This window comes from Argopecten irradians, chromosome 3 (assembly GCF_041381155.1).
Source record: "Argopecten irradians isolate NY chromosome 3, Ai_NY, whole genome shotgun sequence".
Taxonomy (NCBI): Eukaryota; Metazoa; Mollusca; class Bivalvia; order Pectinida; family Pectinidae; genus Argopecten; species Argopecten irradians.
Window position 1 is genome coordinate 3,301,568 of NC_091136.1, and position 15,955 is coordinate 3,317,522.

At 34.1% G+C, this 15,955-nt stretch overlaps 2 protein-coding genes across 2 annotated transcripts in view; one reads left to right on the forward strand and one right to left on the reverse strand.

Moving 5' to 3' along the window:
* LOC138317154 (probable methyltransferase TARBP1) overlaps positions 1–5,563 on the reverse strand; it is a 44,164-nt gene extending 38,601 nt beyond the window's left edge. The window contains 7 exon segments of the mRNA XM_069258713.1: positions 1,794–1,929; positions 2,227–2,327; positions 2,767–2,819; positions 3,391–3,536; positions 3,935–4,001; positions 4,468–4,524; positions 4,526–5,563. Coding sequence (XP_069114814.1) covers positions 1,794–1,929; positions 2,227–2,327; positions 2,767–2,819; positions 3,391–3,536; positions 3,935–4,001; positions 4,468–4,524; positions 4,526–5,548 — 1,583 coding nt within the window. The 5' untranslated portion in view covers positions 5,549–5,563.
* Positions 5,564–7,164: 1,601 nt separating this feature from the next.
* On the forward strand, positions 7,165–12,735 carry LOC138317321 (glia maturation factor-like). The gene is made up of 6 exons (XM_069258900.1): positions 7,165–7,319; positions 8,593–8,692; positions 8,980–9,041; positions 9,552–9,684; positions 10,232–10,305; positions 12,333–12,735. Exons 1-6 carry the CDS (start codon positions 7,317–7,319, stop codon positions 12,402–12,404), a joined length of 444 nt encoding a protein of 147 aa, XP_069115001.1. The 5' UTR covers positions 7,165–7,316; the 3' UTR covers positions 12,405–12,735.
* Positions 12,736–15,955: the final 3,220 nt, after the last annotated feature.

Here is a 15,955-nt window from a genome sequence, read left to right on the forward strand (position 1 = left end):
TATATCTGGAGCACTCATAGACTTCCTGTAAATGGAACATGACAATCAGTTAGACAGGGTTGTACCTATATCTGGAGCACTCATAGACTTCCTGTAAATGGAACATGACAATCAGTTAGACAGGGTTGTACCTATATCTGGAGCACTCATAGACTTCCTGTAAATGGAACATGACAATCGGTTAGACAGGGTTGTACCTATATCTGGAGCACTCATAGACTTCCTGTAAATGGAACATGACAATCAGTTAGACAGGGTTGTACCTATATCTGGAGCACTCATAGACTTCCTGTAAATGGAACATGACAATCAGTTAGACAGGGTTGTACCTATATCTGGAGCACTCATAGACTTCCTGTAAATGGAACATGACAATCAGTTAGACAGGGTTGTACCTATATCTGGAGCTCTCATAGACTTCCTGTAAATGGAACATGACAATCAGTTAGACAGGGTTGTACCTATATCTGGAGCACTCATAGACTTCCTGTAAATGGAACATGACAATCGGTTAGACAAGGTTGTACCTATATCTGGAGCACTCATAGACTTCCTGTAAATGGAACATGACAATCAGTTAGACAGGGTTGTACCTATATCTGGAGCACTCATAGACTTCCTGTAAATGGAACATGACAATCAGTTAGACAGGGTTGTACCTATATCTGGAGCACTCATAGACTTCCTGTAAATGGAACATGACAATCAGTTAGACAGGGTTGTACCTATATCTGGAGCACTCATAGACTTCCTGTAAATGGAACATGACAATCAGTTAGACAGGGTTGTACCTATATCTGGAGCACTCATAGACTTCCTGTAAATGGAACATGACAATCAGTTAGACAGGGTTGTACCTATATCTGGAGCCACTCATAGACTTCCTGTAAATGGAACATGACAATCAGTTAGACAAGGTTGTACCTATATCTGGAGCACTCATAGACTTCCTGTAAATGGAACATGACAATCAGTTAGACAGGGTTGTACCTATATCTGGAGCACTCATAGACTTCCTGTAAATGGAACATGACAATCAGTTAGACAGGGTTGTACCTATATCTGGAGCACTCATAGACTTCCTGTAAATGGAACATGACAATCAGTTAGACAGGGTTGTACCTATATCTGGAGCACTCATAGACTTCCTGTAAATGGAACATGACAATCAGTTAGACAGGGTTGTACCTATATCTGGAGCACTCATAGACTTCCTGTAAATGGAACATGACAATCAGTTAGACAAGGTTGTACCTATATCTGGAGCACTCATAGACTTCCTGTAAATGGAACATGACAATCAGTTAGACAGGGTTGTACCTATATCTGGAGCACTCATAGACTTCCTGTAAATGGAACATGACAATCGGTTAGACAGGGTTGTACCTATATCTGGAGCTCGGTTCGTACAACCATAAAATCATTCTACTACTCTCATAGCTTTTCAATTCTTATAAGAATGTTATAAAAGTCAACTTGTATACTTAAAAAATTACAGATAATATTTCATAATTCAACATGCAAAATATTCAAAGCTTCAGACAATGTGCTTGACAACAGCTCATCCCAGCCTATTTCTCAACTTCAAAGATAGGATATGCTGCCATTGGAATGATTCTATATTCATTTGTGGCCAGCTTGTATCTCGGAACTTATTTATTTTCCTCATGACTCATGTAGCAAAAAGATCCAGAGAAAACAAAATAATGGCATACATCTACTTTGAGATTTTATTTTTATGCTAAGTTATTGAAGAAAAAGTTATACAACATGGGAAAAAAAATACAATTCACCTTAAATTGAAAATGATCTCTTTATCCATTAAAGGTGAAGCTGGAACTCGAGACAGACCTTTACACAGGAACAAGTAAGGCACAGGCCCCCAGGAGTTTGTGCTCATGGTGTGCATCACATCGCGGAAAAATGATACTGAAATCAGGAAACAATGCAGTCTTAACGGTACCGGTACACTTAAAATAATAAGATTGGAAACATTATTTTACATCTCTAATGTTTGTTTTTTCCCCAATGCACATAAACAGAGAAAAAATATTGAACTATGATATAAATTATACAATTATGACAGAAAAATGAGTACTAGGCATTGAATGAAAATCAATGAACCTGGGTTAATAAGGAACCTTATATTGGAAGATGACAAAATTTACATGTTTAAGTCTATGTAGATCGAAGAAGAAAGGTAACAGAAATATTAGTTTTTATTACCTCTCTTCTCTGTTGTTTTCAGTGCTCTCCAACAATTCCCAAAGAAGTCTGATAATCCACAACCAGCATTGGAGGCTGTTCCTTGGGGGGCATTTTGGGGTCTGAAGAAAATCAAAGTACTAAAAGTACTATGGGCAAATGTGGAAGTAGATGCATCATCTGCAGTCTGAATTATCACATATTTTTTTTTCTAATTTAAGGAACAGTGATCTTGGTCTTTGACATTCTATCAAGGTAAGCAAACCCAAAGTAAACCCTTTCGGTAAAGAGATTTAATTTCAATAAATCATATCGAATTCTAGTTGCGGTGACATCAACTTTTGATCTTTGAACCTAAAAAACAATTCCTTTGAGATTGATTGACATAATCAAGTTCAAGTTATAACACAGAAGTTTTACAACTTAGAATCCAGGGATGTGTAATTTTCTTAAGAATTACTGGAAACCTCACCATATAGATGAAAATGATTACATATAATTTAAATACATAGGGGTTCATAATTAAACCATATCCAAACATTTGACTTCTTTGAGACTTACTTGCTGAAATTCTTACTGTCTTGAATGGTGAGGAGAAACTCCATACTGATATACTGTAAAGGAAACACATGTACATGTAAGTCAGGACGTAAATTAGAAGTTATAGATAGAGTATGCCGTCTTTGCATATTACAGACTTAGCTCCCTTGCAAGTAGGTATTGATTGTTACGCCATTATTTTATGAGCGCAATTCATGTTATTTTCTCTTAAAAGTATGACGTTACGCTTGGAAACACATGACATCCCATTCAATAGCAGGGGCAGATAACTCTGTGCTAGACAAAAATGGAATATTGTGTAAGTCAATGGGTGAAAATTAATTCCTGTCCATGTCAATAATATGTTTACCTGTCTGATTTTTTAAGGAGTTTCCTCTATTTCTAATCTGTGGCCCTGCCAGTTCAACTAAACCTAAGGAATCAGAACCATTAATCAAACAAATTCAACTTTCCCAAAGGACTGTTTCTTACCTTATTCAGCTCACATCTTTTGTTCAGTTTTATGCATATTTTGTTCCCAAATAAAAACCTTAAATTAGAGCAAAAATTTTAGACACTATATGAACAAATAAAACATTTCAATCAAACTGAAAATAGAAAGGGTAAGAAATGTGTATAACTTACCTTTTCTTCCCCTTGGTGAAGCAGGGGACATAACTCTAAGTCTAAAAATAACACAGTTTCTGTTGCCCATCTCATAATGGTGACACTCTCATGTTTCAGAGCACGTCTGATTATGGCAGTTATCCAGGAGGTATGCAGAGGAATTTCTAAAAGGTCAAATGGTCCTGTATAGATCGTCTTAGGAAGCTTATAGAATGTCATGTGGTATTTAATCGTTTGTCGATTGTAAACGTCAAATGATTCTGTATTAATTACCTGGTTGATTTTATTGTGGTCAAATGTTTCTGTATCAATATGTTAAGTAACTTTTAAAGACTTGAATTAAATATGTCTGTTATACTCAAATTTATTGAAAAACAGATAATGTTTGAAAAAGAACTTAAAAATTGCTAAATTAAATCCTTGAATATGGATTAAAACTAAACTTTTCATTAATTGAGACAACCCTTAATCATAAAGTAATGCAATAATTTTACACCCAAGCTTCCTATATCAAATAATGCTGATAATGATGAAAGGAATAATCATTTAAAGGTGGTCTTACCTTGGTCCAGTGATGAAGACCTAATCAGATTTTGCATTTTGGGCAGTAATGGACTGATCACATGAACCTACAATGCAAAATTATATCATTGATGCATATCCTATAGTTTGAAATTTAAACACAAGAAATCCAGCACCCAATTATAATTAAGTGAGGGAAATCTAGCTCGTACAAAATGGATAGTAATCTTTGATGTTGGAATAAAATGGCATCAGTGACATTTACATTGAGCTGAAAAGCCTTAAAGATGCTCCACTGCTGACAGAGCATAAAAGATACTCATCATTTTAACAATAATTGATGTTTAATTGTTAATATGTATGTCTAGTTGACACAAAAATAATATAAAATAGTTTATTTTGCTTATGGTGCATGTACAATCAGTATTCCATTCACAGAATTATTTTATTATATTTTCACCTTGAGGTAAAATGAGAAGCTCAAACTTTTCAATGGTGGTAATATAGTGTAAATTAAATAACTTTTGTAACTGAAGAAAATGTAGGGATTGTCTATATCACTGATTGTAATACCTGTTTCTCCTCCAAGGTCTCTACAAGTAGTATAACATCCTCCCACAGTTTACTACTCCTCCCACAGTTTACTACTGCTCGTCTGATGGCTCCAGCAGAACTTTGGCGTGTGTTCCCTTGAGTCCTGTAGTCTCACATCCACTTGTCCCTGCTGGCACAGGTCTATAGTCCTCTTCAGTAGATATATACACTGTTTCCTCACCAGTGTGTCTTCACTGCTCAGTCCATTCTGTACAACACTCCAGTAAGATTCAAACGTCCGAATGTCTACATCACCGACTGAACAGTTCCCTTCTGCAGGCAGAAAGAAATTTGCAAGAGAGCAAATTAACATGCTAGGTTTGAAGCTCAAATTGTCCTCATGCCATATAGATAAGATGGTGCTCCAACAAGATGCCAGCCTTCTAGACTGATGGTCCAACTTCAACAACAGCAAAAGACATTGGCTAGTTGTGTGAAGAATTGTTCGCTTGTCAAAAAGTTTAAGAATATCTAATAAATGCTGAAAGGCTTCCTCGAGTTGTTCCTCTAAAACTGTATACGTATTGGACACATGATCAAAAAATCTCTGCTGAAAATCTTTGTCATTACAAAATCTCATCAAATTCTTTATTACTTCAAGAGCACAGATAATATCAATATAATCCGCTTGTGATTCTGACTTTCTGTTTGTTTTAGTGGTCCTGTCAAGAATATGATCCTTTAATGAAGAAGAGTAGAGACGAAGAAGGGATATATAAAGACCAGTAGAACCCTTCTGGGCACACAAGGACTGTACGGACCCTACTCTGGAAACCAACACAAGGTTCTGTGACTGACTATTATGGGATGGATGCAGTTTCTGCAACAATGGGACACAAATTTTACCAGAAACATCCTCACAGACTTTCCAGGCCACAGCATCGTTCAGTGAAACATTTCTGAGAATACTTTCCAATACTCCTAACATTGGCAGGATTTCAGGACTTGTCAGCTTATCCTCAGACATAAATGGTATTATTCTTTTGACGACATCTTCCACTACTTTTTCTTTGTCTACATGTGGACTCTGTAGAAGTTGAAAATTGCTGTCAGCCATCATGCCACTCTGTAACCGAAAAAATATAAACATTTGACAAGTCAGATTTCCTTCATCATGGTTTACTAGACTTAAATTTTATATAAAGCTTTTTGAGATATCAAAAATTCATCATCCATTGGTAAATCCTGACATTTATGGATATACACCAACTGAAAGAGTTTAGGTCAAGTAGGAAATGGTCATTTGGAACTAGCCAAATGCTCTACTGCTGAGCTACCTAGTCACCGATGATCAACCTAGTCCAATCCTGCCACACACCTCCCTCCCCTTTTCCAAAGCCTTCGACCACGAAGGGATACGAGACATTTATATTACCACCGAGGGTATTTCAGTTAACGTCATGTTACCCAAATTGGCACGCTACCCAAAATGGCACACTTTTCGATAATATTGCTTCCGTTTTAATTCACTTTGGAAATTTTCTTTTAGCTGTAACGTCATTGTACCCAAATTGATACTGTACCCAAATTGATACCCTAATTGAAAAAATGCCTAAAACATTTGTGTTGTTAAAGTTTACCTCATTTCTCAGTGGTGATACCAAAGATGCATCATTTATTGATAATTATACTAAGTTTTATGTAACTATTTCTGTTATTTTCTCTGAAAGATAACGTTGAAATTGATAACTGTGTCTGAAACGTGTTAATCCCTAGAAATGTGGCCGTGCTACAATTACTATTTGTACTATAATAGTGTTTTTTTCAAAGCGTAAGCCCCTTAAAGAAATTTTTTCTTAAATAATGAAATTGAAGATATAAACACTTAACAGAAATAGATAAAATATAGTTGCCACACATTATTTTTTAATTTAGTCACGAGCAAATTGCTCTTTGTATAGCGTTATTTCTCCATCTTAATTTTTACTAAAACTGTTACTAGATTCAAGTATTTTGTAACTTGATTGATTCATAATTATGTTTGTAGTTTTTTTACATTGAAATTTTTTACAATCATTAAAAATAATTAATAGTGGTCTTATGACATATACACCACATTGGAACTATATAAGCTTAGGTGAATGCCACAGAAAACTGATTTTAAATCATTTATATATCACACAAGTCATTACGTGGTGTTACGGGATACCAAATTAGCACAGGTACTGTTGTGAAAACACTTGTACAATTTTTACAGTAAAATGTATAACTGTGTATTCAGTATAACTTGTTATAATAAACGCAACTACGTCCCCTTTATAAAGTTAAATGAACAAAATCTATATAAATCGATTTTTCTTTTTTTATACATTTTTTCTTGCTGGGTACGTTAGCTATAATTATTCCCTGATCATCATGAAATTCTTTAATGGTGATATTCCACAAGACCATAGCAATCAAATTGACAATTTTATCGGAAACAAAAATAAACACATTTATTTTAAGATAATCGAGTTTTAATTAAAATATTATGCCTAATGAAAAATGAACAATATTAAAACTAATATGATATTGATATCTCTGTATCGATAAAAATGGTAGTTTATTACTAATTAAAAGTTGTTGCATTTAATCAAATGCGTGTCGTATGCTATTCCTATCGGTCATGTGTGAAATATGTAACAACCAAGAAGAAGAAAATTCACGTACTCGTCCCGCAGCTGTGTATACTTTGTGAGCAGACATCGTGTATCTACTCATGTGTCGAAACGGGTTGATACCGAAAAAAAACTCGAGCCGAATCGACTAGAAATCTTCATTTCCTACTTCCGGTTACCTGTCAACACCAACTTCAGAAACTTCTTTAGATTTTGGCTTTAATCGGCACCATGGTAAGTTGCAGAAATGAGTTGTGTATTTAACAAAAAAGGACGCAGAATGTAGGAAAGCCCGAGATGACGAGGCATTTGCCGTGTCATCTCGGCTTTCCGTGTCGAGCACAAAATAAAACTGTATTGTAAGAATACTAACCGTGTATTCTAGTTTTATCCTGCACCCATTTATGTGCTTTCAAAAACGAAAGCAAATTGACAGTTCCTTAGCCTACTTTGTTTCGCTCGAAGCGAGACGCTTCTTTGATGGGAGGTAAAGATTCATTCATTAACCGAATAGGAGTGTACTCCTTTTTACTGCCGTGGGAAATAAATAAAGCGCATTCACAAACAGTAACCGGAATTCTATTCAGGGTGATAAATCACTGAAAGGAAATGAAAATACTTCAATTAACAACCAATACCCATTAAATGAAATAACTTAACAATACATACCTTTGTCATGATCCAAGAAAAAAGACGACACCGCCATACGATATTTTCGATATCGTTAAGAATGACGTCATTTCGATTAATGTACTTCACGTTTTACTGAATGGACGTTTCATTCACCGGAAGGTTCAAGTGTTCTGGGTCCAAGTTCGAAAAAGTTCCGTCAATATGGAACAAATTCCGTGATCGTATTGAACGATTGACGTATTGACGATAACAGTCCTGTATTTGAGGGATAATTTTATTACGCAAATGCAGGATTTTGTGAAATAAAAACGGATAAAGTTGTTTTAAACACTTTTATCAAAAAAGTGTGTGTTTTCTTGAACCAATATAATATAGATGCCAGAGCCTTGTAAACAATGTTTTTGAAATGTTTGTTTGCAAATTTTAAGCTCTTTTTGCATCTAACCATGACAGCCAATGATGTACAGTAACGTGCCAAAAGTCTTCGTAATTTCTTATTTTTCCCTATATATTCTATATATTTTTACATTTTTTCTTTGATTTTTTCCTGATCTCATCTATTGGCGGTGTTAATCAATTTTGGCATACTTGTAGAAAATTATCTATACTATAGCTCATAAATATTTTGATATAATTTTCTGATATTTTGTTTTCAAAATATATCATTATATGGAATGTCATAAATTTTTAATGAAAATTTTATGACATTTCTTCTTAATCTTTCTCCTTAATGCAAGGATTAGACATCGTGAAATTTAAATTGGTTTTTCATTTGACTCAATAAGACAAGTGTTTTTTAAGAAAAACAGTTTTTATTCTTGGTTCATAGAATCTACACAAAAATTCTTTATTTTTGTATCTGTTTTGTTTTAAGACTGCTGCTAACAGCTTTTGCGACACAATATCAGAGGAATTGAAGAAAAAGATGAAAAGCTTCCGCTTCAGGAAAACAAAAACCATAGCAGCAATTGTTTGTAAGTTAAATCACATTATGCAGATCAGATCTTCATAGAAAACTCTAAATTTTCCAAAGCAATTTTTTATATGCAATATATTCATTTAGATAAACAGATTTAATTCAGTTTTCCCATTTTGACCTAATGGTGACATGATGTTATTGTATCTTTTATGAATTTTAATGTACCAAATAGAAAGTTGATTTCAATGGGAATCTGATTATATAAATGCATGCATGCGAAAATATTAGAAAAAAAAACACAAAAAAAAATCAACAAAAAAACAACCTTCTGTCCAATTTCAGTAAAGATAGACATGAAAACTGGTGAAGTAGTGGAGGAAGAATTTGATGAAGATTTATCAGAGGTAAATATTAGAAGAAAAAAAATCTCTTGTCTCTTTAAAATTGATTAAACTGGTCTTATGATATTCAAAACTATTTATCCCAACTGGCTGCTCTAGCCATGCTGTAATCTCATAATACACATGTGTAATCATCAGTTATACTACATCTATGACTCAATGAATGACATCATATACATTGTATAATCAATATGTAACATTGCTTATTGTCTTGCATTTGGTAAGCAGAAACATCCAAGAAAGATTTCACCTGCCTCTTATATAAAAGAAATTAAATTTATAAAACTTATAAATAGATTAAATAGATGTAATTAATAGAATCTTTAATATACTTGTGACTGTGAAATATGAAGTTAATAAACTTTTTTTTTTTAAATAATTGTATATGCCATATTATAACCAAACGTTTTTGGTTGCAATGCATATCTCAGACAATGTCTAACAAAAGGCAATTTATCATTGATTAGTTAACCATATATGTGACTTTTAGTTATTTATATTATCGGGTTACAGGAATGTTCTATTGAACAGATTGTGGAAGAAGTCAGCGCACATCAGCCACGCTATATTGTGATTAGCTACAAATATATACACGATGATGGTCACACATCATATCCACTGTTCTTTGTTTATTTCTGTCCACGTGGTAAGTAATGTGATATCATTTAAGAGAACTTATTAAGGAATCGTTTATGTGTGTATCTATTTACATTGTATTAACTAGTAAAAAATATGGGAGTTCAAATGGAGTGAAAAGATATAAGAAAAATAATAAAAGCGACAAAATTTTTTGCAAGTGCTTTTGCCCATCCATGCATTAACTATTAGATCAAGTCTGAAGCAGTGAAGATAGGATATTAACTGTAGAGAGTGAAGAGGTGCGGTAGGATAATATATAAACTGCATCTTAATATTAAACTTATGTGGACATGCAAGGGACACATTCAGCAAATGTGGGCTGTGTGGTTAAAATGTCTCAAGATACACAAGCCCTCCACATCTGGGTCACGAGTTCAAATTCCAATTGGGGTAGTTGCCAGGTACTGACCACTGGCCGTTGGTTTTTCTCTGAATACTCCAGCTTTCCTCATCAACTAACTTAGCACGTCCTTACACCTGGCTGGTAATAGGACATTAAACTTATACAGCCCAACATTCAGCAATGCACTGTATGCTTCTTATTTTTGGAACAGGTTGTAACCCAGAACAGATGATGAGATACGCTGGTTCCAAAACAGTATTACAGAATGAGATAGGCGTAACCAAGGTATGCATTGTGATTGCACTGAGGAATATAAGTTTTATAAATGTTAAAGATGCTCCACCGCTGACAAATGGTATTTTTTCACTATCAAAAACAGGAGTAGACGATGTAGTATTTTTCTTTAGTTACAAAAGTTACTAACTTTACACCATTGAAAAGTTTTAGCTTCTAATTTTACTTTTAAATAATTAATTGCATCCCGAAAAAATTCCTTGGCACTATATCCTATATGGAATGACGTACTGATTACGCATGTAACAAAAGCAAAATAAATAATTTTATATCACTTTTAGTGTTAATTAGACATGCATATACACTATTAAATACCAGTTATTGTTAAAATGATCAGTATCGTTTATGCTCTGTCGGCGGGGAGCATCTTTAATGTAAATATGGCAAGGAAAAAGGATATACAATGTAGCTGGCTGTTAGCCGCTATATACCAGTATATGTTGCAGTGATTGTGTTTTCATTATCCAATGCATTTATATTTTCCCTGACCTCAACAAACAAAGTCAGCAAAATAAGCCAAAAAATGATGTGGTTCATCATGTCAGTTCATTTTTAAAAGATCCTCTTGAATTCAGTTGCACAAATGTGCAATATATAGCAGTACAACCATTCTGGAAATGTGCTTTCTCCATCGGTTCCTTATTGAAGCTAAACAATCAATCCCTTCGATTAATTTTAAGCTGAAGCTTATTGGCAAAAAAGCTTTTTACACCTGTACATGTCCAATAATATGAAACATCATGCAGGTGATATATTGAAATGTTACCAAAGAACCATAATGGATACATTTGATTGGTTGAAATTGAGATCAAATTTTAACATTGTTATGTATTGGTTAAGGGGAATGACAAAAAATATGGTTATATTTTTGAAACTATCAAATGCTATAACATATATTTGGTGGCCATGATATAAACACCACGTAGTAATTCGCTAAGTAATGGTTACAAGATCATACAATGTTTTTTAAATAATTGCCAATATTTCAGATCATCCATCTTCGGTCAAAGGTGTTATTCGCACTATCGCTTACTAACTAACCCCTGGGACCATAGGCTGCATTTGCCTTTCTATCATGAATAATTCATTACCCAAATTGTGGTCATTTGATTGGTTCTGGTTAAATCAGCCAAATGCAATTAAATTTTGTGTCTCAAAACACACTTTGGGTAAAATTTAGTACACTTTGTTTATATATTTCAAGGACATAGTTGATATATATACAATTGATGTACGTTCTTTATATTTTGAAGTAAATTTCATACTACTGGCAACTTCTACATATCTTTAAAAGCGTGATTATTTTCAATTTTGTTAATTGTGTGCATTGTTTAAGTTTGTTTATTATACATGTTTGATATGATATACAATATACTTATATTTCTAAACTGAAAATAGTCATCTGCTATGGTACAGCACTGTCCTGTCTATATGCACATGAAGGCTGACATATACCAGACCGATATCAAATAATTTTTCATTGATACACAGGCTTTTGACTATTTATATACAGAAGACCTCTATATGTGTACCCAGTATTTATCATTCGAAGTAACAGTGAATTTAACTATTAGTGAATCAAAATAAATAATTGAACACACAACACATGCTTTTCGCATAGTAAATTCACAATAAAGATGACCATGTGACCACATGTCATTTAGCCGATTGGACGAGTTAGGCAATGCATTATGGATATCAAGGAAGTAGATAGTGTCATCTTTTTTTTTCATTTCCTTATAATGATCGACTCGACCTGCACAAGTGTACCGATAACTTGAACACACTTGTTCATTGGTGGGCAGTTTTATGAATATTTATTAGAATCATGGCAAATGTGGCTAATGGTCCATGGGTTAGTAAGTGATAGTGCGAATAACACCTGGGACCGAGGATCGATCACCTAGATTCAATCATGTACTTAATAATGGTAGGGTATATTAGTTACATGCTCTATCTTTTCCTTTTACTACTGCAGAGCTCATTTATTAAATATGTTTAATCTTTTTATTTTCCAGACATTTCAAATCAGTGAAATTGAAACCCTGACGACTGAATACCTAGATTCTCAAGTAAAGTTTTATCGGTAGTGAAGCAGTAATACTGTTAAAGAAGATTCCATAGGAAAGCAAACCAACTTATTGTTTTGTCTCATATGTGATCAAATGGAACGTTAAGATGGGTACTTAATGACATCTGTGATCAGTTAACAGTGTAATTTAGACAATGGATTGGCACTATGACATGGAGAGTTTACGTAATGTATAGTCTCCGTAACGACCAACCGTAACGACCAACCGATCACCATGTGTCAGTGTAAATATCTATAACTATTTATAGGACTTTTTAATATCTTTATACATGTATTATTATGTAAAAAATAATGTTAATGATCACTCCAAAGATCTTTGAAAACTTAAGATGTAAAAAATAATGTTAATGATCACTCCAAAGATCTTTGAAAACTTAAGATGTATTTGGCCTCCTTTGTAAAATTACCATATTCGACCCAATAAGCCCCAAGGGCGCTTAAAAGTTTAAGCAAATAAGGGGGCACTTAATAGAAACAAATTTGGACTAATTTCATAAAATAATTCTAGAAAGTAAGCCATAAATCAATTTGCAAAAGAAATCGGTAAGACAATCAACACAGTTTTCATATTTTCAGTCTGCATTTAATTTGAAGTAAGTGAAACTGAAGCCTAAAAAAGGGGAGGGGCACTTACAGAGATAGGGTTGCTTATTGGGTCGAATATGGTATTTGGCCTTATGGCTGTATCTTGGCTTTATATCAGAGTAGCATGCCACGAGTTGGATAAAACTAAATTTTCTGGTCTATCAGAGTTACTTCCCTTTGTTTCACTCTGTCAGTACAGACAGACAAGGGCAGGTAACTCCCATACAAAAAGATTACAAGCTAGATAGACTAAAACACATTCTTACTTAGATTTGAGGATGAGAGTGGGGGCAGTTTGAAGTATTTGGAGACGAGTGTGGGAGGCAGATTGAAGTATTTGAGGAGGAGGGTTGGGGGCAGATTGAAGCATTTGAAGACGAGGGTGGGAGTCAATTTGAAGTATTCGAGGACAGGGGTGGGGGAAGTTTGAAGTATTCAAAGACAATGGTGGGGGCAGATTGAAGTATTCAAAGACAAGGGTAGGGGCAGTTTGAAGTATTCAAAGAGAATGGTGGGGGAAGTTTGAAGTATTCAAAGAGAATGGTGGTAGAAGTTTGAAGTATTCAAAGAGAATGGTGTGGGCAGTTTGAAGTATGCAAAGACGAGGATGGGGACAGTTTGGAGTATTCAAGGACAAGGGTTTTGAGCAGTTTGATGCATGATGAATCTATTGATGCAAAATTTATTGATGGCGTATTAAGGTAAAACTGGTGAGATAGATAATGAATCAGGAGGATAATTTATGTTTTCCGGAGGTAAAAGAAGATTGTGATATCAATGATCACATGTATAAATATAAAGCTATCATTGAACAGGGCATTATCTTGTACAGTATAAAGAATATTTACCACCATAAAGTTACCTGTAGCAATTTGAGACTGCTCAATTTTATTTCATAACATTTATCATGAATATTTAGCAGGGAGCTTATGTTTTGTCTTTAACAACATTCCAAAGAAATGGAATCCTCCATTTTTTCCTTGGCTCAGGTTTTCAGGGTTATGTCTCAAGGTGACAAGATGACCTGTAGGCTCCTTAATCACCATCATCATGCACCATACCCTGTGTACCATCCATAGTCCTTTTACAATTCAGCCTTCTCAAATCACAGCGCTGTTATTGGGCCAAACCTTTTCCAGAAATTCCCATCAATGTTTTTGACCAAGATGGTAAAATCTTTTCCAGTTTCCTGACCAATTATAATACATCAAATATAAAACATCAAATTATTCTAAGGAGAAAAAAACAACTTCCCGTATGTGCTGTGTCAAATCCCTAACTAATTGACAAACTACCGGATAGTCCATTATATGATTCCTACAAATTATTGTTATATTTCAGAAAGTCATACATGTAATTGCAATTGTTTTCATTGTCATATAAAATACTCTTTATTCAATGTTATGTATCACAGAACACTGAACCCAAAGCACAGGCATGTAGTCAGATGACTGTTAAGGCCCTTTATGCCTCTTGTTTCTGTTTGATTTCTACAATTGTTGCAAGATCAATTTTAAGACTTGGAAATTAATTTCCATTTTTCATTCATTCTGTCTACAAGAATGGTATAGATTGCTGTTTGAATCCTTTGAATTTTTTCTTTGTTAAAATTTCATTGTTTTTGATCATTTTTACCAGCATTTTATAACTTAAAGTATGTCCTTGATGAAATAAAGAACATTGTATACATGCTTGATGTATTGAGTATTTCTTAGATGCAGGTTATCGATTACCAAATTCACTGTAATTAGTGCCCCTCAGTGTTTAAAGAATGCCCCTATCCCGTTGATAAAACAACGTTTTACAACTGTGTGATGCTCATGACATTGGCATTGTATCTGCTATTACATGAAATGCATATGTATTAACATGTGAACCACCATGTATTGATATCTGAAAGGAAAGAAGATATATATTGTGTATCTTTACTGTGACAGGTTTTAAAATGTGGCGTTTATGGAAAGATTTCAAATACGGGGTATGGGGATTTTTTTTGGTGCCAAGAGACCGACACACTAGCTCGTTTACGTAAGTGCTGTCATCATGGTCACGTTTTGGTCAGTTATACCCACATATACTCACTTTGCCTTGGTTAGTTTATATAGTAGAAATGACAAGTAAATGTAAATATAACGGGTGACATTAACGTAGACCCATTAACTACACCGCCTACTCATAATCTATCTAACCTTATCACCTTCTTTGGTCGTGTTAATTATAGAAGAATCTACTCTGTTTGGTAATAAAAGAAATGGTCTTCTAGACCCCATACCTTCCCATCAACTATCCCTATCGATAGACATTAGTGACCATGACGGTTGTACGGCATGTATAAAATTTCCATGTGAGATTATGTCTGTTTTTACACGTAAGGTCTAGAAATAAAGAAGGGCTGATTTTGTTTGTTAACAGATGGTTTCAAATTGTGATCTGTCGATTTAGCTTGTCAGCGTTTTACCGACTTATTTCTACAGTTTGTTAATGAATGTATCCCCTCTAAAGTAGTTTTGATGCGACCAAATGGCAAATCGCTGATAAATTCTGAAATTAGAACTAATATCCGAATTCAAGACAGTGTTTACAAAAAGAGCAAAAATTCCAAACACATTTGAGATATCAGGAAATATAAAAATCAGAGAAATGAAGCAAATTAGATGAAAAATTATGCGCGTCAAATTTTTTACGAAAACGTTATGGTCATATCAACGAATATTCTAATTCAGATCCGAAATTATATTTGTGTCTTGTCAAACATTTGATGAACACTGGTTAAACGTCTCAACAAATTCCAATTCTTGTAGATCCTAAGTCTGCTTCCCTGGCTACAACTGACAATAAAAAAAAAAAACGACTTTGTTAAACGACTATTTCTGTAACATTACACGTTTAGATGATAGCGATAAAGAACTTCCAAATTTTTCATCAAGAACGGCAAACAAATTTAATAGTTTTGATAATACATAA